Source organism: Phacochoerus africanus, chromosome 3 (assembly GCF_016906955.1).
Source record: "Phacochoerus africanus isolate WHEZ1 chromosome 3, ROS_Pafr_v1, whole genome shotgun sequence".
NCBI classification, from domain to species: domain Eukaryota; kingdom Metazoa; phylum Chordata; class Mammalia; order Artiodactyla; family Suidae; genus Phacochoerus; species Phacochoerus africanus.
Window position 1 is genome coordinate 111784604 of NC_062546.1, and position 27334 is coordinate 111811937.

General features: G+C 40.5%; 1 protein-coding gene across 12 annotated transcripts in view; it reads right to left on the bottom strand.

The window, feature by feature from the left end:
• LRP2BP (LRP2 binding protein) overlaps positions 1–27334 on the bottom strand; it is a 54969-nt gene that overhangs the window by 15614 nt on the left and 12021 nt on the right. For 9 of the 12 annotated variants that reach the window (XR_007133984.1, XR_007133985.1, XM_047772362.1 and 6 more), the window contains 7 exons: positions 25458–25584; positions 24634–24746; positions 23243–23356; positions 3722–3864; positions 3281–3386; positions 2078–2301; positions 3–177 (listed from right to left, as the gene is read on the bottom strand). Coding sequence is in view for 10 of the 12 variants with exons in the window: in XM_047772362.1 (XP_047628318.1) it covers positions 3–177; positions 2078–2301; positions 3281–3386; positions 3722–3864; positions 23243–23356; positions 24634–24746; positions 25458–25584 (1002 nt within the window). In the remaining 2 variants the exon portion in view is untranslated. Of the gene's footprint in view, positions 1–2; positions 178–2077; positions 2302–3280; positions 3387–3721; positions 3865–5775; positions 5825–5948; positions 6280–23242; positions 23357–24633; positions 24747–25457; positions 25585–26032; positions 26495–27334 lie in introns of those variants that run through there. The other 3 variants (XM_047772369.1, XM_047772370.1, XM_047772371.1) reach the window with 3 other exon arrangements.

Below are 27334 nucleotides of genomic sequence, written 5' to 3' on the forward strand. Positions count from 1 at the left end.
ACTTTAGAATAGTAGTGTTTAGCTGTTGCTTCATCTTTGGTGATACCCAGGCCAAGCTGCAGACACCGTGCATGGTAGAAAGATGCCATGGCCATGCCTTTGCTGATGAATTCTGGGAGACAGTCCGTGAGCTGGGCTATCATGGGGATGTCGTGAACCTCATCGTAGTCAGCAATCCTGTTACCCAGTTGTGAAATTAAAAATGGTATTGGTTACAGTTCACATTTTTATAAACATGCCCAGAAATCATCCTTGTGCCCCAAGTGATTTCCCTCTTCTTTCTCCCAGTTTGAGAACTTAAGTTTGCAGTGTGGTGAAGAGTAAATATAACCTTCAATTAATACCAGGGGAAGAGGAATGAACTGCAGTCATTACTTTTCAGCCTCCTTAGGGTTACATTCCTCAGGCTTAATGATCACTAGAAAACATTAAGTTTAAATTAGTACAAGCACTCTTATCATAACCCTGCAGATTTAAACAGTGGCGAAAAAAACACTTTTCTATTTCTTTGGCTATTTAAACATCAACCTTGAATTTGAACGTTTGTCACACAGGACTAGAAAACACATTAAGAAACTTGTACTTCTTTTTTTTTTGTCTTTTGTCTTTTTTTTTGTTGTTGTTGTTGCTATCTCTTGGGCCGCTCCCGCGGCATATGGAGGTTCCCAGGCTAGGGGTTGAATCGGAGCTGTAGCCACCGGCCTACGCCAGAGCCACAGCAACGCGGGATCCGAGCCGCGTCTGCAACCTACACCACAGCTCACGGCAACGCCGGATCGTTAACCCATTGAGCAAGGGCAGGGACCGAACCCGCAACCTCATGGTTCCTAGTCGGATTCGTTAACCACTGCGCCACGACGGGAACTCCAGAAACTTGTACTTCTATATGTTAATGAGCAATAAAAAGGCATTCTTTATAAACCAGACACAGATATGGAGAATTCCGTGAAAATGAGTGAGCTCCATGTCAACTGTAAAATGGAAAATGAGATCATGGACAACAACGGAAAGTTCCAATTTTTTTTTTTTTTTTGGTCTTTTTGCTATTTCTTGGGCCACTCCCGTGGCATATGGAGGTTCCCAGGCCACGGGTCTAATCGGAGCTGTTGCCACCGGCCTATGCCAGAGCCACAGCAATGCGGGATCCGAGCTGCGTCTTCGACCTACACCACAGCTCACAGCAACGCCAGATCCTTAACCCACTGAGCAAGGCCAGGGGTCGAACCCGCAACCTCATGGTTTCTAGTCGGATTCGTTAACCAGTGCGCTACAACGGGAACTCCCCAAAGATTTTTAAAGAACTATTTGATGTCTTGCTTGTAACCAGAGGAGCAGTCGAGATTTGGGACATTGGAATCCACACCTGCAAGATATCTGCTATCTGGAGACCAAGATGTTGGGGAGGAGAGGGTAAAATTCCTTCATCCTCCAGTGGGCTCTGTCAGAGGGGCATTCTTGGGAGGGAGACAAAACAGCATAGCCTTGCAGCCCTTTTAGAGGACATCCAGTTCTGTTTCTCCTTGTATGTTGCATTTGTACATTGTGGATAAATGGAGGTGAGTTCATGGACTCAGAGGAAAATTTCCATGTACTTTATGTTAGTCTGGGAGTCTCTCTTCACCATATCATTTTACAGTCCTCAAACTATATTGCAGTTGTGCAGTTATAGAACCTTTGGCTGAGGGTATAGGAAGAAAAAGTTTAATATATCTGATGTGCCAAGCTATGTTAAACACTTTCTATACACTACTTTTTAAAGATGATTTTTCTGCAGGATTACAAAACAACTGCTGTCCCCCCAAATTAAACTTGTTTAAGGTCATGCAGCTGGTATATAGAGCAAATAGCACTGAAGTCCTGCAGACTAGCAGCAGAGATGGACTATCCAATGGTAGACACTAGCCATGTGTGGCTGTTTAAATCCCAGTGACACTTAGGAGTTCAGTCCTCAGTAGCACTGGCCACTTTTCAAGTGGTGACAGCCATCATTCCAATACTACAGCAAATTCTTTTGAATAGACCTGGCACAGAATATCTATAGGAAGTTTTCATAAATACTTTTATCCAGCTTATTCACCTTTTGGAAAATGCAACACACTTTGTGAAGAACTTCATCTTGTAGTAATACTCCACGAGGTTCCCTTGAGCATAGACATTTCCACGCTCTGCTGCTTCCCTCAAGCAATGCAGGGCAGCCTCCGTGTCCTGACGGATGCCTTGTCCGTAAAAGTACATGAGCCCAAGCGCACCCTGGGACTCTAGGTTTCCATTGCCACAAGCTTCTGAGTGCCAATAAAATGCCTGAGGAAAAATACAAGTCCGTATCACAAGCTGGAATTCTAAGGGAATGTATAAGATGGTACTATCAACTCACCTCCAGGACATGGTTCTAGCCCCTTGAACGTCTGTCAGACCAGCACCCGTTTCACAGCCTGAGGGGATGTGGGGTGGGGTGCAGTGGGGGAGCCAGCCTGTTGTCTGCCCACAGTGCCTCGCAGGGGCACCGCTGAGAGTTCAGCTGATGGATCCCAGGGTTCAGATTTTCCACAGTAGGGATCAAGAACATGGAAAATGGGAACCAAGCGTCTGCAAGGCTTTGCAATGAGGCCCAGCAAGAAGAGGGGAGTGGCTGATGCTGCGAGACGGCTACCACGTTAGATCCCCTTGCAGCTTCACCGGGATGGAAGACAACCCAGGAGAGAAACCTGCACGTGGCCTGAGCACATTTGGTTAGCACTCAGCGACAGTGCCTTGAGTTAGAACTGATTTCCAGGTAGCTGCTCAGTGACTTGACAAGGGTCTTGGGGTTAGGTGCCTCTTACCAGTCTGCCCTTAACGCCTCCTACTTCCCTTCCCTCTGTGGGATTCCTTGGAGAGGGCTGCCATCGTTGATGGTCAAAGAGGCTGTACAGCTTCTCCCTTCTTCTTTATCTAGTACGGTAGCATATTTGGTAGGTGTGCTTTTATAGCCTACAAAATGCTCACGTCTGTGAGCTCCTTTTTTTTACAAAAGCGCGGAAGGCAGCATTCATAGTTGAGAAAAGGATGATATGAGCTTGGAGAGCCTAGAATGTAAGCTTTCTTTACACTTTAAAGAAATAAGAGCTATTTAAGACTAGATACCTTTTTCCCCCACAGTAGTTTCAGGCTTTGATACCAAATGATGTAAAAAACCAGATGTGTCTGACCACCCCCTCTCACCACCCTCCATTCACAGAATGGTGAAACAAATGTCAGTCTACACAGGATGCTGGGATTTAAACAAATAGATCACTGTTACCTTCTCTAACTCTTTGGGTTCCTTTGTTGAATAATACAATCCTAGGATACTTTGAGCCTTCACACTAGCTTTTGGATTTCCATTATCGGCAGCAAAAAGCCACAATCTAAAAAAGAGAGCAAGGCAATTATTCTTCATTTCAGCTTTTCTTTTTTTCTTTTTAGGGCCACACCCACAGCATATGGAGGTTCCCAGGCTAGGGGTCAAATCAGAGCTATAGCTGCCAGCCTATACCACAGCCATGGCAATGCGGGATCCAAGCCTCATCTGCGACCTACACCACAGCTCACGGCAACGCCAGATCCCTAACCCACTGAGCGAGGCCAGGAATCGAACCCACAACCTCATGGATACTAGTCAGGTTCCTTATCCCTGAGCCACAACGAGAACTTCTGTTTCAGCCTTTGATTAAAACAAAATCTCATTCTCAGGTCAGATTACCTTTCAGCTTCCTCATCTGATCGTTTAACGCCTTTTCCTTCGTAATAAGCTCTTCCCAGGTTGTAAGCTGCTGCAAACTGTAAGTGTCTTGCTTTGGGACATGGAGAATCGACAATTTTCTTCATATATTCCACTCCCTTTTCCTTCCATGAAGGAAAAGAACAAAACAAAAAAGTCCTAGTTTAGTTTTATTCGAACTAAGTTCTTTTTCCCAGTAATGCTGTAAAGCCTTATGTTCACCCACTGACATGATGTCTAATGTCGAATCTATACCTAACCAGTGTGGTTGTCCCAGCTTCTGCAGGGTGAGAAATAAGTAAAAGTCCATCTCCTGAGTCAGCATTCCCTCCTTTTATAGCTTCCAGAATCGCATTATGTCTTTTTTTTTTTCCTTTTTTTCTTTTTGGCTTTTGTCTTTTTAGGGCCGCACCTGAGGCATATGGAGTTTCCCAGGCTAGGGGTCTAATCGGAGCTGTAGCCGCTGGCCTACACCACAGCTCTTTCTCCTTCTCTCTTCATGGCCCTTATCCCAAGTGGGCACAGGTCTTAGAATGTAAAGAATTGCCAGTAACTTTCCCATGGATATGCCCCACAGGACATGTATGAGCCCCAAATACTGTCTTCTCTCTTCAAGCGCTTTCACTAGCGTGACTTGTGATAAATTTACATCTCACACAATCATCTTCATCTGACATGTGCATAGTCACGAAACAAAGACAGTCTAACCACCAGCAATAAAAGCTCCCCCTCTCCCCACTTCCCCCAAACCTGGACGCAAACAATTTACCAAAGCCAATTTCCTTGTGCCCAATAAACAGCAAGCCAAGAGGCCAAGACACCGAGGTTTGCAGCAACGAGCTTGCAAGGCAGCCAAGTAGGAGATGGGAGAACAAATCTCCAATCCACCTCTTCAAGGCAAGGGATTGGGGTATTTATGGGAAAACGAAGAAAGCAGCAAGGGGAGGGGGGAGCCAGGTTGGGGAGATGGTGGCTGGGAAAAGGTGCCGGAATCCTCGGGTAATTGTCTGCGCAGGTGTCATTAAGGTACAGGCCTCTGCACGTTCAGAAAGTCACCAAGCAATAGACACTCGTGCGTGTCCGGTTGGAAGGTCAGTGGTCCTGTCTCAGTTCCATCTTTCCTCACTCCACAAGGAGGGGGGTGAGGACCACTCTGCCCACTTCCTGCTGATGCGGGGCACAGGCCTAACAGGGTAGAGGAATCCAAACTATTTAGCACTCACGTGAGAATATTCTCTTGTTCCCAATTTCAGGCTAACGTTTTAATCTCAAATCCCACCAAGCTGTCAGGCATCTAAGGCCCAAGATTGGTGATAAAGCTATAGACAAATATATACCCTGTGGGGGCACGGAGAATGCCAGATGTGTTCAAGTTTAGACCTATTTTAGGAATTTTTACCTGGCACATTGGCCAGCCATGCATCAGTGTCTTATTTTTTCAATCTCTTGGAGTGCCTTGGTCATTTTAAGTTTGGCTGAAACAGATAATATGGAAGGTACACAGGCTGGAAAAAATAAGTGTGGTTTCCTGCAATATCTTCACCAAATACAACCTTGACAGGGTCGATGCCAGAGTTTTTTGTTTTGTTTTGTTTTAAATTAAAAAAAAGTTGTTTTTTTTTTTTTTTGTCTTTTTAGGGCAGCACTGGCGGCATATGAAGGTGGTCAGGTTAGGGGTTGAATCGGAGCTGTAGCTGCCGGCCTACACCACAGCCACCGCAACACAGGATCCACTGAGCGAGGCCAGGGATCGAACCTATGTCCTAATGGATGATAGTCAGATTCGTTTCTGCTAAGCCATGATGGGAACTCTTTTTTTTTTTTTTTAAATCTGAGGACGTGAGAAGACCCAAAATTTTGGCTTAGTCGAAGAAAAAACCACCAAATTCTGTTGATTAGCCTAATTTGATATGTAACATCTGAAAGTAGTGAGGTTACGGATGGTTGAAAATTAAGGACAAGCACACTCAAGGGTCAGCATGATCCACATACAAAGGTTTGGCATGACAAATCCAAAAGCTCAAGAAATTACCTACTTGTGCCAACATTTGAGAAATCCTAAATTACTGAATTGTCCTTCTAAGCCTGGAAAGTTAAAAACAAAGAAGGCATAACAAAAGAAAACAGTTTATTTTGGTAATATCAGAAGTTAGGTTGCTTTTTGAGGAATGTTACTTTCCCAAAGCCACCTCTGCCACAAGTCATTTACCTTCATTTCTTTCCCGAGGCTTTTTCCTGAAAAGCCACTTGAGATCTGCTAGGGGCTCGCTTGCCCACTGGGAGAAGTCAGTGTCGGGTTTGGAACCAGTGCAGTGCTACTTCTGCAGCGTGGTTTCTCTTTCCCATCAGGATCCTTGGAAGGTCCATCCAGGCTTTGAAGTCTCTTTCTGGAAATTCTGCTTTATCTCCTGTACTTTATTGAGGCTTCTTTGTCTTGGGATCCCTCTTTGCAATCCTGCAAGAATGCAATCTTTTATTTTGTCTTTTTAGGGCTGCACCCATGGCATATGGAGGTTCCCAGGCTCAGGGTCAAATCGGAGTTGCAGCAGTCTGTCTATGCCATAGCCAACACCAGACCCGAGCCACGTCTGTGACCTACAGCAAAGCTCATGGCAACGCTGGATCCTTAACCCACTGAGCAAGGCCAGGGATTGAACCGGCGTCCTCATGGCTGCTAGTCAGATTCATTTCCGCTGAGCCATGATGGGAACTCAAAGAATGCAATCTTAATGGTCAAGTTTGGGCCCGTCTCCAGCATTCCCATCCCCAGTAGGCTCCGCAGTTGGTACAGCCATGCTTGCAGTAGCCTTTACCAGGTTGCCGGGGGTTTCTGTGTGAAGTAGATCTGCCTCCTCCCGAGGTTTCATCCAATGCCTTTCTACCTTCTTCTGAAATGAAGAGAGTATTTAATAAATTTTGTTTTTTTTATTTGGTTGGGTTTTTGTCTTTTTTTTTTTTTTTTTTAGGGCCACACCTGCGGCATATGGAGGTTCCCAGGCTAGGAGTCCAATTGGAGCTACAACTGCTGGCCTGTGCCACAGCCACATTGGATCCGAACCACATCTGCGATCTGCACCACAGCTCACAGCAGCGCCGGATCCTTAACCCACTGAGCAAGGCCAGGGATCGAACCCACAACCTCATGGTTACTAGGTGGGTTCGTTAACCACTGAGCCACGACGGGAACTCCATATTTAATAAATTTTGAACATCTGCCCAAGTAGAGTTGTGAAAACAGAAAAGATTTTCCATTCTTCTTGGTCCTTCCTTAAGTTGTCATATTATTCTTCCAATTAGGTAAATCTAAAGTGGAAATGGGGGAATGGACCCAGATCTATCACCTGCCCGGTCTCAGCATTCACACCCACCATGGGGACTTGCCTACCTGCATTTGTGTAGCCCCCTGGCAGGTATGAGGAATTATCATCCCCATCTTCAGAGACTAGCAGGAGTCGGGTGGGTGGGAAGCCTGAGGCTGCGGTTCAGGTACTGACAGTGGACGAGCAGCCGCATCACATGTAAGGGTGGAGGAGCGCTTCCGCTAACAGCAAGATCTCCCCCTTTTCATTAGAATCGAGCAAAACAGGTTGGGCTTCCTTCTTTCCCACATAGGTTTATTCTGATACAACGACATAAGAGACTGTACATAAAGTATTTCATCCCATTTTTCTTCCCATTTACAAAGTAAGTCTACTTCCAAAGTTGTATTGTAATTTAAGGATTCATTTTCAGGTCATTTTCCTCGAGTCTAGAGGATACTGTGGCGAGGCAGTGTTAAAAAAAATAGCCATCTTCTTTTCCATGGATTCATAACTGCAAGTCTGCTAATTTTGTGGAATGCAGCCTAGAGGACCGCGAGAGAATTGAATTAGCATTGCCCATATTTTGAGGGGGTTTTACTTCCAGGTAGTCACAGCAATGAAAAATAAGAGTCCTTACTACCATCACCAAGCAGCTCAATCTCCAATAGCCAATTAACAATTAAGATAATTAATAAGACAATCGACATAATCAGACACAGAGTGGACATGGACAAATAAGACCAAACCACCACCAAAAACTGGAGCTCTGGGCCTTTAACCTAAATACACAGCATTTCAGCAGCTGTCACCTTTTAGATTATCTGCCAAATCCTACCAGATGGGCCTCCAACCCATCAGCCACTCAGGGTATGTTTTCTTTAATGAATTTACCCCAAAGACATTTTCTAAACCTAAAAGCCCCAAACCTCTAAAAACCTGTTAACTGCCAAGTGGGGTCAAACTATTTGCCACTAAAAAGCCAGTACTTGAGAGGCAAGGTTGATGGAAAGGAAAGCTTGCTTTATTCCTGAAGCCAGCAACTGGGGGTGGGTAGACTCAGGTCCAGAGGCTACTCGCCTCCTCCCCACCACTGACAATCAGTGGGCAATCACATTTTAGAGTTTTAGAGAGGGTATAGGTGGAGGGAGGGGCTAAATGCAGAAATAGCATGGTCAGCTCTGAGAGTTTTTTTTTTTTTTTGTCTTTAGGGATGCACCTGCTGCATATGGAATTTTTCAGACTAGAGAATCAGTGCTGCAGCTGCAGCTGCCGGCCTGTACCACAAGGGATCTGAGCCACGTCTGAGACCTCTACCACAGCTCATGGCAGTGCTGGATCCTTAAGCCACTGAGTGAGGCCAGGTATAGAATCCACATCCTCATGAATACTAGTTGGATTCGTATCTGCTATGCCACAATGGTAACTCCTGATGGTCATCTTGAAATGGGCCATGCATTTCATCAGTGGTCTGATCAGCATCATCTTGGTTGTCTTGAGCACAGCTGATGCTTAGTTCCAGGGTCCGTTTGTTCCCACTTCTTTGAGGCCAGTTCTTGCAATTGTGGCAGCTTAAGTGCTGGCTACAATCTTGACATCATGTAGCTAACTTCTTCCACCTGGTGAAGGGGTTCCAAAGGATAGGGCTCAGAATATTATCTATGGCCCTTGAGGAGGAATTAAAGGTGCCTTGACTTCATTTAATGACTAAATTTTTTTTTATTTGGTCTTATTTGACTTTTTTTCCTCTGCTTCTGCATTTTTCTCACTTCTCTGATTAAATTCATTCTTTGACGAAATTTTTCTACAAAGGCAAGCATTCAATATGGACGAGGCAAGGGAAGGACTATATGGTCCTGCTCTTTTTCATCTCTTTGCTACAAAATGAAACCAAGCCCAGAGAGAAGATCAGGGGCACCTCCCGGGGATGTCCAGGACAGCTCCTGGAACAAACGGACCAAGCAGCTACTCTGGCTCGACCACAGTTCTCAGTGCCTGTGAGAGGCCATCAAACCATGGGTGAAAGTTTCGCCTGGGCTTACTACCTAGTCTGTCCACCAAATCTATTACAGAACCAGGTTTGTCTTGCCAAATGCACAGCAAGTCTAATGCTGAGCCACTGAGGTTTACAGCAAAGAGAAGGTTTATTCACGAGGCAGCCAAGCCAGAAGAAGGGAGAACAGATCTCAAATGAGCTTCCTGGCAGCCCAGCGGCCCAGGGTATCTATGGTATAACCAGCAGGGCAGTGGGAGGCGTGGGCAGTATGGGCAGCATGGTGGGGTGGGGAAAGGTGATTGGGAAAAGGTGCTATAAAATCCTTGGTAATCTTTGCTCTGCGCAGGTGTAACTAAGCTACAGGCCTCTGCAGGTTCAAAAGGTCACCAGCAACAGACACTCGCACGTGCCCAGTTGGAGGATCAGTGGTCCTAACTAGCTTAGCCCTAACCAGGCACAGCTGACTCCAAGTTCCTAGAAAGCAACTCAGGCAAGCATCTTGTTTAGGCTAAGTGCTGCTTGGCTGACCTGTGAGTCTTAAAACCACCTTGGTTAGTGACGGCAAATGAAATGCGTTTAACCCACGGTTTCAAAACCCTCAAAAAATACTTCAAAGAAGAAAATAATATTTGACATTCAAGTACATTTTTGTACATGCCATTCTAACTCTTACCCCTCAGAGCCCTCTCAAAGTGTTATTGCTGGCTAATCAGCGTAGGAATAGATGAGAAAATACAGTTGTTTTGCTGAGACCCAGGTCATACGGATTTATTTTTGTGAACATGTGAAGTAGGTGGCTACCATTCTTTCCCCCAACTGATCAGTAAGAGAGAACTTACAGTGTAATGATTTTAGAATTTTTGTGTAAATCCCCCCCACAATCTGGACCAAACATGAAGAACAACTTTTTAAAGGCATTGGGAAGTTTCCCAAAGCAAACATAAGCTGGAATAGGAGTAACATTAGAAAACTGCGACTGAAAGGGATCCCTGAAATTCAATGAACCCCAAATGGGATAAACAAAACTCTCTCCTAGGCACACATCACAGTCAAACTGCTGAAAGCCATAGAAATCTTGCAAGTAGTCAGGGGAAAATGGCACAGTATATACAAGGAAGAAAAATACAACCAGAGACTGACCTCTCATGAACAGAAATAAAGGCCAGAAGATTTTAGAATGACACTTTTCAAGCGAGGAAAGAAAAAATTCAACCAGCAAAACAATTCATCAAGAAAGAAGGCAGATTGATGACATTTTCAGGTCATCAAAATCTGAGACAACCCATCACCTGCACCCTGTACAAGAGATGCCCTTTAAAGGAAGTCCTTCAGATTGAAAGGAAAAGGAATATGGAGCCAAATGGCAACCCAGGTGGATAGGAAGGAATGATGAGCCCCAGAAATGGTAAATATGTACAAATATAAAAGGATACACAGGACACGACTATACATATGTGTGTATTAAGTATTTTTTCTCTTAATTTCTTCCAAAAGATATATAACTAAGGAAAACATAACACTATTTTGTATTTTGGGGTTTATAACATGTACATTTCATATATAAATCATGACAAATGGCACTAAGGATGAGGGTAACTGAAAGCTTACTTGTGCGAGGTCCCTACATTTTACACGAAGTAATTGAATATTCACGTCATTTAAGTTGTGGTAAGTTAAAAATGTGTATTGCAATCTCTAGAGCAACTACTAAAACAAATATATAGCTAGAAAATTCATAAATTAAAATGGTCATCAAAGTCCCATCATCATTTCCCATAGATTTGAAACAGCAATTTTATGGCATACTAAATACCCATATATCTGTGTTGGTGTGTTTCTGGACTCTCTATTTTGTTCTTTTGCTCTCTTGTCTATTCCTGAACAAATACCACCTTGTTTTAAGTACTACAGATCTATATTTGGGTCTTTGGGAGTGTAAGCTCCCCTGCCATCTTTATTCCTTCTTTAAAATTGGCCTGACGGTTACATGTTTGCTCTTTTATATGAATTTTAGAATCAGTTTGCCAAGTGCCATAAAAAATCTTGTAGGGAATTTCCTTCTGATTACATTTAATACATAAAGTTGAATCTAGGGAGTGGTTAGAAGAGGTAAAAATAGTGTCTGGAAAACTGATCAATGAGGGGCAGTGCCTCTGCCTGATGAGCCCATGGACCATGAATTCCATAAACCAAACCACAGTCTGCAAACTGTGCTCAAGTCACTGAAATGATTACTGTCTTATGCTGAAAAAGTGTTTTAAAAAAACTTTTCAGAATATATATATATATATATATAGTCATTTTAGGGCCACACTGGTGGAATTTCCCAGGGTAGGGGTTGAATCAGAGCTGCAGCTGCTGGCCTATACCACAGCTATAGCAACACTAGATTTGAGCCGTGTCTGCAACCTACACCACAGCTCACAGCAATGCTGGATCCTTAACCCACTGAGAAAGGCCAAGGATAGAACCCACATCCTCATGGATACTAGTTGGATTTGTTACCACTGAGCCACAACAGGAACTCACTTTTCAGAATTCTGATGGTGAGATGTGGAAAGAAAAGCTAAAACGGGTGAACTTCTCCTTACCAAAATTTTATCTCAGCAAAAAATTGGTTGCTTTATTTGTTTTTTTTTCTCAGCAGTATTTCCAAATTCCATCTGTAGCTTCCCCAAATGTTGAGGCCCACGTGTGATTATTATCTCTACGGGATAATAATGTTTTTTGAATGCTCCTTCGAAAAACAGACAAGTCTACCATGCAAAGCACATTTGGTTCAACTAGACTCTGGACCGATTTAGTGTCTAGAACAACTCAGTGAATAAATAAAGTGATAAAAATGAAAGGAATTTGCTCTTTGCCCCTTTACTTGGGTTAATTGAAGGGACCTACAGAGGCCACCTTATTGTTTGCTCCTCTGGCCTCCATGTATAATTACAGTCAAGCCATTCTGTTGTGGAGTTGCCATATGCCGATCCATTGAATTGACCAATTTTCCCGGTCTTTCTACACTTTCATGTTCTTCCCACATTATCAGCTTATTCTGTATCTGTCACCATTCCTTCACCACCATTCTCATTCCTTTGTCCCTCTTTCCCTCCATGACCCTCACTCATGTAGCAAATATCCTATTTCTCTATCTGCTCTGCTGTACTTAAGCCACTGAACATGGCTGAAGAAAAACATAACCTCAGTGACAGGTACTTCTTAAAATTTGTGACTACAAATTTCAGAGCGAGTTCTCAGCCCTCACAATCAATATTGTCATTTGTCTCATCAATGATCTCCCCCACCTACCTGGAAGAGAAGATTTTTTTTTTTTAATGGATGCATCTGCAGCATATGGACGTTTCCAGGCTAGGGGTGGAATCAGAGAGCTGCAGCTGCCATAGCAACGCCAGATCTGAGCCACATCTGTGACCTACACTGCAGCTTGTGACAATACTGAAATGTATACAGGGATGGAACCCAAATCCTCATGGATACTAGTCGGGTTCTTAAACCTGCTGAGCCACAACAGGAACTCCAAGAGAAGGTACTCTTTTGAAACTTTTCCTTTCTCTTCAAACTTCTGCTGCCTCCTTGCTTCCCCTCCTTGGTCTCAGCTCATGGCTTTGCCTTTTTAAAATTATTTTTATTACAAAATATGGAATGGTTCATGAATTTGTGTGATCTTTACCTAGGTGCTATGATCATTTTCTCTGAATTGTTATAATTTTAGGATACATGCGGTCACATCAAGCACATGGCTTCACTTTTATTGCACTGAGAAAATAAAATGAATTGAAACACAAAATCTATCAATTTGCCTGATTCATCATAAATTTTTCCCTCTCTACCAGATCTTATGTATCAACTTACAAATATACTGTAATATCTGTGATCTGGGAGAAAACTCTCCCTGAGTCCATGATCCCTTCCAGCTACTGCACATATATTTGTTCCACTCTATAACAAGGCTCAATGCTTTCTCTACTTCCTCACCTCTGCTTCCTCCCCTCTGCATCTCCTCAAGCCCCTCCAAACTTGGTTCCTTATGACTTCATGGAAATAATTTTGTCAAGGTCTCCAAAATGGGACCTAATTAAACTTAAAAGTTTCTGCACAGCAAAGGAAACCCTAAACAAAATGAAAAGACAACCCACAGAATGGGAGAAAATCTTTGCAAAGAATCAACTGACAAGGGATTAATCTCCAAAATTTATAAACACCTCCTACCACTCAATACCAAAAAAACAAACAACCCCATAAAAAAATGGGCAGAAGATCTAAACAGACAGTTCTCCAAAGAAGACATATGGATGGCCAAAAAACACATGAAAAGATGTTCAACATCACTCATCATTAGAGAAATGCAAATCAAAACCATTGTGAGATACCACCTTATTCCAGCCAGAATGGCCATCATCAAAAAGTCTATAGACAATAAGCGCTGGAGAGGGGGTGGAGAAAAAGGAACCCTAGTACACCCTTGGTGGGATTGTACATTGGTGCAACCACTGTGGAAAACAGTATGGAGGTGACTCAGACAACTACAAATAGAACTACCATTTGATCCAGCAATCCCACTCCTGGGCATCCACCCAGAGAAAACCATGACTTGGAAAGACACATGTACTCTGAGCTTCATTGCAGCACTATTTGCAATAGCCAAGACATGGAAACAACCTAAATGTCCATCGACAGAAGAGTGGATCAAGAAGATGTGGTACATATACAAAATGGGATATTACTCAGCCATTAAAAGGAACAAAATACCGGCATTTTTAGCAACATGGACGGACCTAGAAATTATCATGCTAAGTGAAATCAGCCAGACAATGAAACACCAACATCAAATGCTTTCACTGACATGTGGAATCTGACAAAGGATAGACTGAACTTCTTTGCATAACAGATGCTGACTCACAGACTTTGAAAAACTTATGGTTTGGGGGGTAAGGGGAAATCCTATAAAACTGGATTGTGATGATCATTGTACAACTATAAATGTAATAAATTCATTGAGTAATAAAAAAATTGTTCTTAGTTTTCATTCTATTCATATCTCAACAGAATTTAAGACAGACGGTCACTCCTTTCTTGAAACAATTTCACCCTTTTACTTCCTGATCACCAGGCACTTCCGATTTTCCTCTGTCCTCCCTGGCTTCTCCTTCTCTTTCCTGACTAGTCCTTCTTTTCTGACCATTAAATATTAGAGGGCTTCCAGTCCTTGGCCTTGGCCTTTTGCTCTTGTCTATGATAGTCACTCATCCAGCAATTTTATCCAAACTGTAAATCCATTACTCCACAGATAGCCCTGCATGGATTTCTCCCCACTTGATGGCACCATTGAGCTCCAGACTCTACTTGACTGTCTCTACTTATGTGTCTTAACAGGTACTTTGAATGGAACATTCAAACAGAAATGTTTCACTTTTCCTCCTATGCCCCAAACCTGCTTCTCCCTCAGTTATCCCAGTGTTATTAAGTGGCAACATTATCCACTCAAGCCCAAAAGTAGAAGTGATCTTTGGTTCTTCCCCTTATCACTGCCCCTCTTTTAAATAATCAGAAAGTCCTATAGCCTCTTAAAGGATATCCTAAATCTGTCCAATTTTCTCTATTATAACTTATTTTTTTATTTTTTTAGGGCCGCACCTGTGGCATATGGAGGTTTCCAGGCTAGGGGTCCAATCAGAGCTGTAGCTGCCAGCCTACACCATAGTCACAGCAATGCCAGATCTAAGCCACATCTGTGATCTACACCACAGCTCATGGCAATGCCAGATCATTAACCTACTGAATGAGGCCAGGGATGGAACCCATGTCCTCATGGATACTAGTCAGGTTCATTACCACTGAGCCACAACAGGAACTTCCTGCTATTATAACTTTAGATAAAGCTGCTATTTTATCTGAACTATTGCAATGGCTTCCTAACTGGATTTCCTGCTTCTGCTCTGGTCTCCATTCAATCCTTTCTCCACACGACAAACAAAATGATCTTTAAAATGTAAATCATATTAATTTCACTCCTGTTTTGTGTCTTCACACTGCATTAATAATACAATCCAAACTCTTGGCCATAGTTTGCCATGTCCCATGTGGTTTGGACACTGTCTCACTGTTATGACTGTATTTCAGCTGTACTATCCTCTCTCATGTCTAAGCACTAGCTATTTCCTCTGCCTAGAATGTGAGTCACCTAGACCTATACATGGTTGCTCTTTCTTGTTGCTCAGATCTTCATTCAAATATCAGATAAAATGATGGAATGACACAGGGAAGAAAACTGTAATTCCAGAGTCAAAGTCTTTAGATTAATATTAGGGAATGACCAATGACCAGGAAATTGATAAAACCGGGAAAGCAATGAGTTACTATGAACTTCAAAGAAGATACACTTTATGCCTGAGGTGGAGAAATAACAGCTCAACAGTGAATTGGGAAATGAAAATCATACCAGCTCCACCTTTGAGCACTCTGATACTTTGGAATGTTGTAAGGAGAGCCCTCCTCTAAAGAGGACGGCTTGTGGGACAACCAGGTTTCTGATGAGGCAAGGAAGTGAAGGAAGTAGCCTGAGAAAAGGCTGAGAAGGTGAGGGACTTGATTCACCATTTGGAAGGCTTAGGAGTGGGGCAGCAAGAGTGAGAGAGAGGAAACACAAAGCAATAAGGACTCAAGAATACGTGAGAAGCCAGATGACCAGAAGCATTCATTTTGTGTGGTGGCCAAGATGATACAGCTCTGAGGTTGCTGCAAGCAAGTAATACTGAGGTTCCAGATGGAATTCTGGCGTCAAGTTCAGATATGGTTACAGTGGGTTTGCCTCATGATCCCTGGTGAAGCCCTACTGATGGCAGCAATCAAGCAGAGATAGCAAACTTGAGGCTTGGGTGAGGGTTTAGAATGACAGTTATTGGTTTGAAAACTAAAGAATTTATGAAGTAAGTGTTAATCTATATGGCTTCTTGGTGGCCAGCTAGCCACAAAGTGATATCACCAGGGAGAATAAGATGTGACCTATGCTGGAGAGGAGATAAAGGAACAACCACAAAGATGAAGACTAGACAATAAACATTTGGCATAAACAAGAAAAGCAGGGGTAACTGTGAGACTGTAAGCTGCTCAAAGAGTTAATTTTAAAGCTCTTTGAATTTGACAATCTATGAAATTAGAGTTGTAAGGGAAAACTGAATGCATTTTATCTGAAGCTTAAGGAATAAATGGAGTTTTCTCTCATAAATTTAGGGTGGGGAGGAGGTTGTTATGAGCTTTGTACTCAAACACATGCTTAGTATATATGTTCTATTTTGGCAACAACAAAGGAGTCTTAAAATTTCATGGTAGGAATTTTATTGTGTGGATACTGAATAGTTTATTGAACTTTCCTATAATATATTGAAAATTATCTATAGTATTCGGATATTAAAATTAATATTTTATCTACTTTTAGCACCATGTCTTTTAGGTAGTTTGATGCTGTGATCTTTGGCACGTATACATTGTTATGTTTTTCATACTGAGCAGAACTTAAGTTTCTAATCTAATCTAATCTAATTATAATAATAATTTCTTATTAATTTCTATTCATTCTTTCTTTTTTTTTTTGTCTTTTTGCCTTTTTCTAGGGCTGCTGCTGTGGCATATGGAGGTTCCCAGACTAGGGGTCTAATTGGAGCCTGTAGCCACCGGCCCATGCCAGAGCCACAGCAACGTGGGATCCAAGCAGCGTCTGCAACCTACACCACAGCTCACGGCAATGCCGGATCATCAACCCACTGAGTAAGGGCAGGGATCGAACCCGCAACCTCATGGTTCCTAGTCAGATTCGTTAACCACTTCGCCACGACGGGAACTCCTATTCACACTTTCTTTGAATATGTTTGTTGAGCTATTAAAATTTTTTCTGGGAGTTCCCGTCGTGGCGCAGTGGTTAACGAATCCGACTAGGAACCATGAGGTTGCGGGTTCGAGCCCTGCCCTTGCTCAATGGGTTAAAGATCCGGCGTTGCCGTGAGCTGTGGTGTAGGTTGCAGACGCGGCTGGGATCCCGCGTTGCTGTGGCTCTGGCGTAGGCCAGTGGCTACAGCTCCAATAAGACCCCTAGCCTGGGAACCTCCATATGCCATGGGTACGGCCCAAAGAAATAGCAAAAAGACAAAAAAAAAAATTTTCTGTCATTTGCTTAAGTGAAGTACATATTTCCTCTTTTATAAACTTATTTTTTATTGAGGTATAATTAATATATAACATTACATTAGTTTCAGGTGTACAACATATTGATTTGATATTTGTATACACTGTGAAATTATCATTACAAGTCTAATTACCATCCATCACCATACATAATTACACATTTTTTTCTTTTTTCCTTCTGATGAGAACTTTTAAGATTTACTCTCTCAGCAACTTCCAAATATGCAATACAGTATTATTAACTCTAGTCACCATGTGTACGTTACATCTTTTACATCTCTATCTATCCTCTATTAACAGGGGAATTTAGACAAATTACATTTTTCTCATCATTATATGAATTATGAGTTTCTTTAAACTTTTAAAAACTTTTTATATGAAAATTTTTAAGCATGCAGAAAAGAAGAAAGAATAATGCCATAAAAATTTACATAACTACCACATAGATTGTCAATAATAATGTTTTGCTATATTTGCTTCATCTATTTTTTTATGACTTGCTTCAATTATTTGCAGATATGAAAATATCAGGACTCTTCACTTCTAAATATTTCAGTACACTCTATAAAAAAAGACATTTTTCTGCATAAACATCATATAAGTGTCACCTCTAATAAAGTCAATATTATGAAAAAAGGCAGAAGAGAGAACTAATCTAGATTAAATGAAATCTGCAGACATTATAACTCAACGTACTGGGAGGTCTCTGACTGAATACTGGCTTGAAAGACTTTGGGACAACTTGAGAACCCTGAATATAAACTGGGTATTAAATGGTATTAGAGAATAACTATTGGTTTTGACAGATGTATTCTGTATTAATTCAATTTTTTGAAAGTAAAATTTTTAAAGATTTGTTTTCACAAATTTGTTGTTTCATTGCAATTTGTCCCCCAGTCTTCTCATGTTTGATTGACAAAATGTATTTTCTTAATTTTTAGAGATAAGAGTTCAATTGTCATCTAATTTCCACTGTATTTTTTCTTGACCGATCCTGTCAGAAATTAGGCATTTTTCAATTTCTGCTTTATTCTATTTTTGTACACTAAATATTTCTCACTGATTCCCAAATTGCTTTGGGAATTTATTATTTCTTTAGTAAATTCAAATTGTTGATTCTTTTTCTTGTTGTAAATTCTTTCTGGTTAGAGTGTTTAAAGGCTTTTAAAAGATATAGTTTATGAATATTATCCTACATTATTACCATTTTCTTAGGACCTATTTGTTAATTCCACGTTAAACAATCCTATTACTTGTATGATGGTATAGCCATGATGTCATTAAATATGAATAGGGGACCATTGAGTTAGAAAGCATAAATATGTGCAAAACCAGTTTTTTTGGAGGGGTCTTTTTGCCTTTTCTAGGGCCACTCCCGCAGCATATGGAGGTTCCCAGGCTCGGGGTCTAATCGGAGCTGTAGCCTCTGGCCTACACCACAGCCACAGCAACACCAGATCTGAGCCACGTCTGCGACCTACAGTACAGCTCATGGCAACACCAGATCCTTAACCCACTGAGCAAGGCCAGGAATTGAACCCTCAACCTCATGGTTCCTAGTCGGATTCGTTAACCACTGAGCCACGACGGGAACTCCCAAAACCAGTATTTTTGAAATGATTCACATCCTAGAGAGAGACTTAAGAAGTTTTATGGCGAGTGTAACTGGTTAATGAATACATTCTAGTTTCCACTTATCTCATGAAGATAATTACATCTCTCATACTTTCTTGGTCCCCTGTACTCTTCTAATTCCCAGTTAATTTTGGCAGCCAACTGACTGTTATCTCTCATTATAATGAACATAGGTAAACACCAAGGAAGCAAATGGCATGGTGATAGAGTAAATATCTGAAAAAATCTCCACACTTTTTAAATAATATCTTTTCTATGATGTTGGCTTTTTATTTTGCTTCATTTTCCTTTCAGTTTTGAGATGTAATTGACATACAGCACTGTATAACTTTAAGTACAGAATGTAGTGATTTGACCTACATATGTCATAAAATGATCACCACAATAAGTCTAGTGAACATCCATCATCTTATATAGATACAAAATAAAAGAAAAAAGTTTTCCTTGTGCTAAGAACCCTTATGATTAATTCTCTCTCTCTTTCTTTGTCTTTCTTTTTTTTTTTTTTTTTAGGGCTGCCTCTGTGGCATATAGAGGTTCCCAGGCTAGGGGTCCAATTGGAGCTGTAGCCGCCCGCCTACACCACAGCCACAGCAATGCTGGATCCAAGCTGTGTCTGCGACCTACAGCACAGTTCATGGCAACGCCAGATCCTCAACCCACTGAGCGAGGCCAGGGATCGAACCTGTGTCCTCATGGATGCCAGTCAGGTTCGTTAACCGCTGAGCTACACTGGGAACTCCATGATTAATTCTCTTAATAGCTGTTATGTGTAATACAGGGTAGTGTTCACTGTATCAATCATGTCGTACATTTTATGTCCCTAGTACTTATATAATCCTAAAACTGGAAGTTTTTTTGGTAATTTCCCCCCCTTTTTTGGCCACATGCACAACATATGGAAATCCTTAACCTGCTGGCTGGGCCAGGGATTGAACTGATAAAGCCACAGAGACAAGCTGGATCATTAACCTACTGTGCCACCATGGGAATTCCTGTAATGTGTTTTTAAAAGCACACTGGAGATCCTAAGGACAAGACAGATATAAAAATAAAAGACTCCTGAAAATCTAGCAGGTAAAGAAAATTAACAAAATAAAATGATACTTTCAAGTTTCTCTGAACTTGTAGGCAATTTGGAGAGTCGGAATCACTTGAGATCAATTTTTTTTGACAGATATTTAAATGTCATTGTGAATCGGTGAAATAATAAGCATAGTAACCTTAAAGCTTTTAGCCATCTTACTTGTTTAAAATATTTTCTAGAATGGATTTTAATACTATTTCCTAAAAACTGCATTATTGTTTGAAGATCACAAAATATTTATAAAATTAGTATGTCAACCTACATTTCTGGCTTTAATTATTTAGTACATATCAGGATATTTAAGAAATTGCTAACTGCCTCACAGAGTATGGTGAGATGCAGCTATAATTTATATAATTGGTATTAAGACTACTATTCTGGCCCAGGATTCTATATACAAGATTCTCAAGTGCTTAGATGCCCATCTATATACAGCACAGTTAATGAGTAAGAGTTCTAAGACTCTTTCAGTCAAGGTACTGAAAGGTGCAAAAAGACAGCTGAAGAAGTTGGATCTAGGCTACTGGAGGAGGTTTCCCGACATTGCTCATGTTGCTTCCACTGTCTAAATGTCATTCTTTCCCTTATGTACTGTTCTTATCTTTTAAGATTCAGCTGGTGTCAGTTCTACCAAAACTCCCCTGAGCCTATAGCACATGTATCTTTCTCAACCTAGGACACTTAACTGCACTTATTGTTTTCATACTCATCTTTGCCTCTTCAAAATCTAGGACTGTTTCTGACTCATAAATGTTTGTGGAATGAAAGTGTGAGTAAATAACACCACAATCCAACTAAACTGGGCCTGGAAATGCATAAGAGCAAGCACATACCTCATGGATTGCATAGTAAGTGCTCACAGGGCAAAAAATAGAAATGGGTGTTCTAGTTGCTTTTGTGTCCTTCAAGGTAACTCCAAGGAGGATGATAATCCCTATGAATGGAACTAGTTCACAAAGAAACTTCATTGCCTTAAACATTAGGACCTGTGTATACTTTAAACATTTGTAGATGAACTAGATGTGGAATCAAAGAGATGGGGAGATGCTTATTAAACATCTAGAGAGAGAAAGGCATTTGAATATATGGATCTCAGAATTCAGTTCTGGTATGAAGACAACAATTTAGGAGTCTTTAAAATATATACAGATAATTTAACCATGGGGCCAGATGAGCTTACTCAAGGAGGGAGTAAAATGACAGTAAGAGGAGCTGAAGCCTAGGTTCTGACCTACCTCGACATTTAGAAAGAAGAGAAGCAGCTAGCAGAGGTGACAGAGGAGTGGCTTGCGAAGAGACAACCAGAAAAAAATATATTACAAACATATAGACAATGATAGAATGAAGCGTGCAAGGTATGAGAGAGAATCAGATGAATTAAGATATCCTAGCACTAAGAGGAGGGTATTTAAAAGAGGGTTTGGTCAGTGATATTAAATTTGAAGTAAGTACTGGCAATGTAGTCATAGATTCTACATGTTACTTTTTTTTTTTTTTTCCGTCTTTTGTCTTTTTAGGGCCGTACCCACAGCATAAAGAAGTTCCCAGGCTAGGGGTTCAATTGGAGCTGTAGCCACCAGCCCCAGCCCCAGCCACAGCAACGTGGGATCTTAGCCACGTCTACAACCTACACCACAGCTTGATGGCAATGCCATATCCTTAACCCACTGAGCCACAATGGGAACTTCTTTTTTTTTTTAATTAATTAATTATTTTTACATTACTAAACTTTTAACAGGTTAAACTATAAATAGATTAAAGTGAGTATCTTGTATTTAATGCAAATATTTATTTTTATCACTCATTCATTTCATCATAGGGTGCAATGATTATAAAAAAAGTAAAAATTAAGAATTTCAGAATTTCAGGAATGAAATTATAGTCCACATGAATAGCTTTATACAAAATAAAAAGTCAGGGAGGAAAATGCCTATTGGGGTCCTTACTCCTTGTGCCCTGTATTAGTTATTTTTATATGTTGTCCTTCAATCTCATTAACAACTATGTAAGTTAGGCTAATGGGTTTTATTTTATATGCTGACTTCAATGGATTGAATCAGTAATTCATCCTTAAAGTTTTATATTGATAAAAAGTCTGAGGTTATATTTCGACTCAGCTAGAAAGAAGTGTTGGCTATGGCCAAAAGATGGGGAGCAATGCCAGATGTATCTTTAACTTAGGTTTATTTATCTTCATTTTATAATTAGGACATTAAAGCTCAGAAATAATTTTCCAAAGATCATATTGCTAATAAGTGGTAAAGCCAAGATTTGAAACCAGAGGTAAAGCCAAGATTTGAAAGCCTGTGCACTTTTCACATTTCAGCTTTTTAATTAGACCAGTATGGGTAGGACACCTTTGCTACTGAACTTAGAGAATTAACTTCTAAACATCTAAATAAATTTGATAGGAAATTTCTTTGTAAGATGAGGCCAAAAGAAGAGAAGGAATTAAAAAATAAAATTCATTGTTCCTGCTGTGGCTCAGTGGTAATGAACCTGACTCGTGACCATGAGGATATGGGTTCAATCCCAAGCCTCGCTCAGGGGGTTAAGGATCCTGCATTGCCATGAGGCGTGGTGTAGGTTGCAGATGCGGCTTGGATCCTGTGTTGCTGTGGCTGTGGTGTAGGCCGGCAGCTGAAGCTCTGATTCTACCCCTAGCCTGGGAACTTCCATATACCATACAAGTGGCCCTAAAAAAGAAAAAAAATAATTCATATAGAAGAGAGAAAACTGTAACACTGATATCCAAATCTCACACTTTAATTTATTCTTTATCTTTTTAAACATGCCAAAATTAATGAGGCCTAGAAATATTATTGATATATGAGATTATTATGTAGATATTTAATGTAGATTATATCTATTGACAAGGAAGGACATTCAAAATACATTGTTAGGTGAAAAAAAAAAGATATTATAAAACAGTGTATATACTATGTTCCTATATTTAAAAATGTATGTATGTATACACACACACAAATATTTTTTTGCATAGGGCAATACATAGAAGAATATACTCTAATAAAATAACAATGTTCATATTTGATAGTAACATTTAGAGTATTCATATTTTTATTTTCTAACTTTTCCCCATGTTCAGGTAGTTTTGAAATAACTTTAAAACAAAGAAAAATATTTTAAAACAGGAGTGTTATTGATGGCTAATAGTAGCAAGGAGAGAGGCGAAGAAATTTTGTTTTTCACATAAATAAAATATAAATAATTTTAAATTTATCAAATAATCCATGAACAATGAAGTCTTAAACACTGTGAACAAAACACTAACTTACAGCATCTGTGGTTGTCCCCAGGCCATCATAATACATGACTCCTAGCTGGTAAGTTGCTTGATGATCCTTTTCCTTGATTTCTTCAAACTGTTCTAATGCTTCTTCATACCATCCCTATAAGCGCCCAGAAAATATTGAATTATTTTCATTTTTATCTTAAAGTAATCCCAGATACTTAATTCCCACCTGAATCTAACTAGCAGCATCAAATAAAACAACAAAAGACAGCAAGAAATTTATGGAATTTGCAAGTAAGTCACTGACACCTAGCAACACACTATAAGATCAATAAAATAAACCTAAATAATGCAACTGAGGGAAGCAACCAGGAGGAACCTGGGTGAGACTCTGGCTTTCACTCTTATTCTTGGCTACTAGCAAACCTCTCTCTAAATGATACCTTGGCCCTCTGCTCATTCCAGCCTGCCATTTCACCCACCACTTCTGCAGTCTGAGAAACTCCAGAACTGGGGCCAAAGTCTTGGAAAAAATATAAACATCAGGATATCCACAATTATGAATTACATATCTACTGTTAAGTGGCTCAGATCTTCCAGTTTTGCCATTTTCCAGCTGGGGAGATGACAAGGGAGAACAAATGTGTGATTCTTCCAAATTATCTTTCTTCCACACGTCCTTAAAAACCTATGTATTACGTGTCATTCATTTAAGCCTCCTCAGTGTTATAGGATATAGTAACAAATACGCTAAAGTGTAAGCTATACTGCTGAAGTTGGAGTGACAGTTTTCACAGGTCCTCTAGATCTACTTTGCAAACCTCAGCATCACGTGGATAAAGATGGCAATTCCCTCCTTACTCCACAGAGGAACATATAAACCTACCTTTGAGTACTAGATAAGAACTAGGATTTTAAATTGTTATGTAAGCAATGAGATCCTGCTGTATAGCACAGGGGACTGCATCTAGTCACTTGTGATGGAACATGATGGAGGATAATGTGAGGAAAACAATGTATGTATATATGTATGACTGGGTCACTTTGCTGTACAGCAGAAATTGACAGAACATGGTAAATCAACTATAATAGAAAAAATAAAAAACAAAAAATAAATATGAAAATAATTTGTAAATGACGATAAATATTTTGGGCAAAATATAAAACTTAGATTTTTAATTTATCATATGAAAATGGATTTCACACCAAAATGACTCCTATAAATGACCTTCATTAGAATGAGTTTCATGGAGAAAGGTCAGGTCTCCTTAAGCTGGGACCAATGGATCATACTTAAAGCCACAACCATAATCTGAAACTTGACAAAATTTCCCTAGTTTAACAATGTAAGGAACGCTACAGGGAATTTTGCTATGAGGATCTAACAGCAGGTTTATATATGAAATGAAAACAAAACAAAACAAAACAAAGTACCTCTTCAAAATATAGTTGACCTCGTAGGAAATACGCCAGAGTATCCCCTCTCCTTATTCTTTCCTTCAAGAGCTGCAATGCCTTATCCACCAAATTAGCATGGCTGTAATGATCTGATTTTTAAAAAGCAAAGGATTCCATCTTTAGCCATGCAATAGAAAATTCTCTCTTGAAGTCATACATTATTAGAATTCCTCTGACACTGTTTATACTAGTTTCCTTCCTAGTTCTCATTCCTAAAACTGGCCTCCTTAGTTCAAGGGAAAAACACTACCTTTAAAAAAAAAAAAAAAAAAGCACTATCACAGTCATAGTACCTGATATTGTGCCTTTTATAATCAGGAATATCATGGGGGTTGGTTGTCAAACTAACCCTCTTTACTACTAGGCAGGAGGTCTAGCAATGCAGTGTATGTGCAATTCTTTAGGAAAAACTGTCTTGTGGGTGCATGAAATTTTTAATTTGAGCCTTAACTAGAAATACTCTAACTAATGAGCTAACCAGCCCCAATTTCATTTTTTTAAAGTCCGTGGGAAAACAAATGGTAGGTTTAAAGGTCAGTTTCAAATAAAGTATGGCATTGTTCTAATAGAAATGACATCTGGCTTGTCTTTTTTCAGAAGGGTGTCCTAAAGTCCATGATTAGGACTTCATTATGAAACCTCTTCACTGATGATTTGCTACCAGATAAGTTCGGTAGCAATTTCAGAGTCTTGCAGGAAAAGCTAGAAAGGACTGTAAAGTTAATCACTTCCTTGCCAGCAATATTTCTTCTCTCTTTTGCTCTGGTGTACATATTAGAAAATATCATCAGGATTTGTACCAGTCTTCTCCTTTCTCCACTGGAAGAGTTTTGGGTTCTTAGCAGCATAGGGGGATAGAGAGAGATAAAAGGGGTTCTTGGGCAACTTTTCACTGGTCAACTTCATCCTGTTTCCACAGTGGGTATTCTATAAACAAGAAAAAAAAAAAGTAAGATGTAGAAATATCTTTCTTCAGAAAAATGCAAAAAGAGACTGAACTCCCACTTGGCAGTCATTATATAAAGCACCCTCCCCTTATCACCTAGGGCTAGAGCACCAAACCACCAGCTCTGGGATGTGAACATTCTTTCTTAGGCAACTGGGACGTACCATAGCTATGAGAAGCACAGCCTGTCTCCATGTCTGTTTCCACAGCGTGGGACTAATGATGAGAGCTGTCTGCAAGCCCTCTCTGGCTATGAGATCACACACTCCAGGGAGGCATGTCACCCACCACAGCTGCTGCCGCTAGTGGGAATTGGTGACACTGCCCACAGATACAGCTCTTGTGCACTGTACCTTCCTGTTGCCTTATTCCTGAAGCTCATTGCACTAATCCATTTCCAATGAAAGCATAAGCATCTGTCTGTTTTACCTGGGAATACACTTTGTTTTAGCTGTGCTGTTTGGTTTTATCTTCCCGTCTGTATTGGATTGCCATGTTATAAGGTGGATCACAGTTGAAAGGAAAATCAGAGCCTTCATATAAAATGTAGAGGCCGCCTCATTTAGGATGAAGAAGTCCAGGTTGGCCTAGGCCGAGGGGAGTGAGGCAGCAAACTCAGTTGTTGCTATGCTTTTTGTTTACTCCTTGGAACTCTACTGTTACAGCAGCCCTTCACCAATCAGGAATGAGCTTCCCATAAAGGTTCCTGATTGGTGCTGAAGAGAAGAATTCAATAGACCTTTAGTGTGATTGGAAAGCAATAGTTATACAATTGTATGATGCTATTTTGGATAATACATTGCTTCATTGATGAGAATGAAGTGCAGACAAAGGGGATAATTCAATATACTAGAGAAAAAAGTCTCTAAAGTCTGTGTGATTTTGGAAACTGATTCTTAAAAAGCAAATTTTTTGAATTCCTGTTGTGGCTCAGCAGAAATGAATCCAACTAGGAACCATGAGGTGAGGTTGAGGGTTCCATCCCTGGCCTCGCTCAGTGGGTTAAGGATCTGGTGTTGCTGTGAGCTGTGGTGTAGATCGCAGATGCGGCTCATATCTGGCATTGCTGTGGCTTTGGTGTAGGCTGGCGGCAACAGCTCCGATTGCGATTAGACCCCTAGCCTGGGAACCTCCATATGCCATGGGTACAGCCCTCAAAAGACCAAAAAAAAAAAAAAAAGTAACTTTTAGAGAGTCAACTTCCTCATCTGTAGTTTGTACTATAAGTAGTATGAACCAGTGGACTTCAAAATGTGTGTTCCTAGACATGCAAAATTCTTTGCTTATATGATTCCAAAAATCGATGGTTGCACTAGTAAATATAAAAGTTTCCAAAGAACTTTAGGGTGAAGCAATATTAAATAAAGTATTTAGAAGAAAGAGTCCAAATTGATTGATGTTTATAGCACTATCGCTCTACTCAGAAACTGGTTATAGCAGTTTTAATTTCATTGAAGATATTACCCCATGTGCTACTGTATCCAAAAAGGCTAAGAAAAGTTGGCACATTTAGGAAGTTCACCAGAAATGAAACAAATCAGAAAACAAAACTTTACCTACTTTAAACTCATGTTGGGAGTACCCACTGTGGCTCAATGGTAATGAATCTGACTAGTATCCTTGAAGATGTGGGTTCAATCCCTGGCCTCATTCAGTGGTTTAAGGATCTGGTGTTGCCACGAGCTGTGGCATAGGTCACAGATGCGGCTCAGATCCCATGTTGCTGTGGCT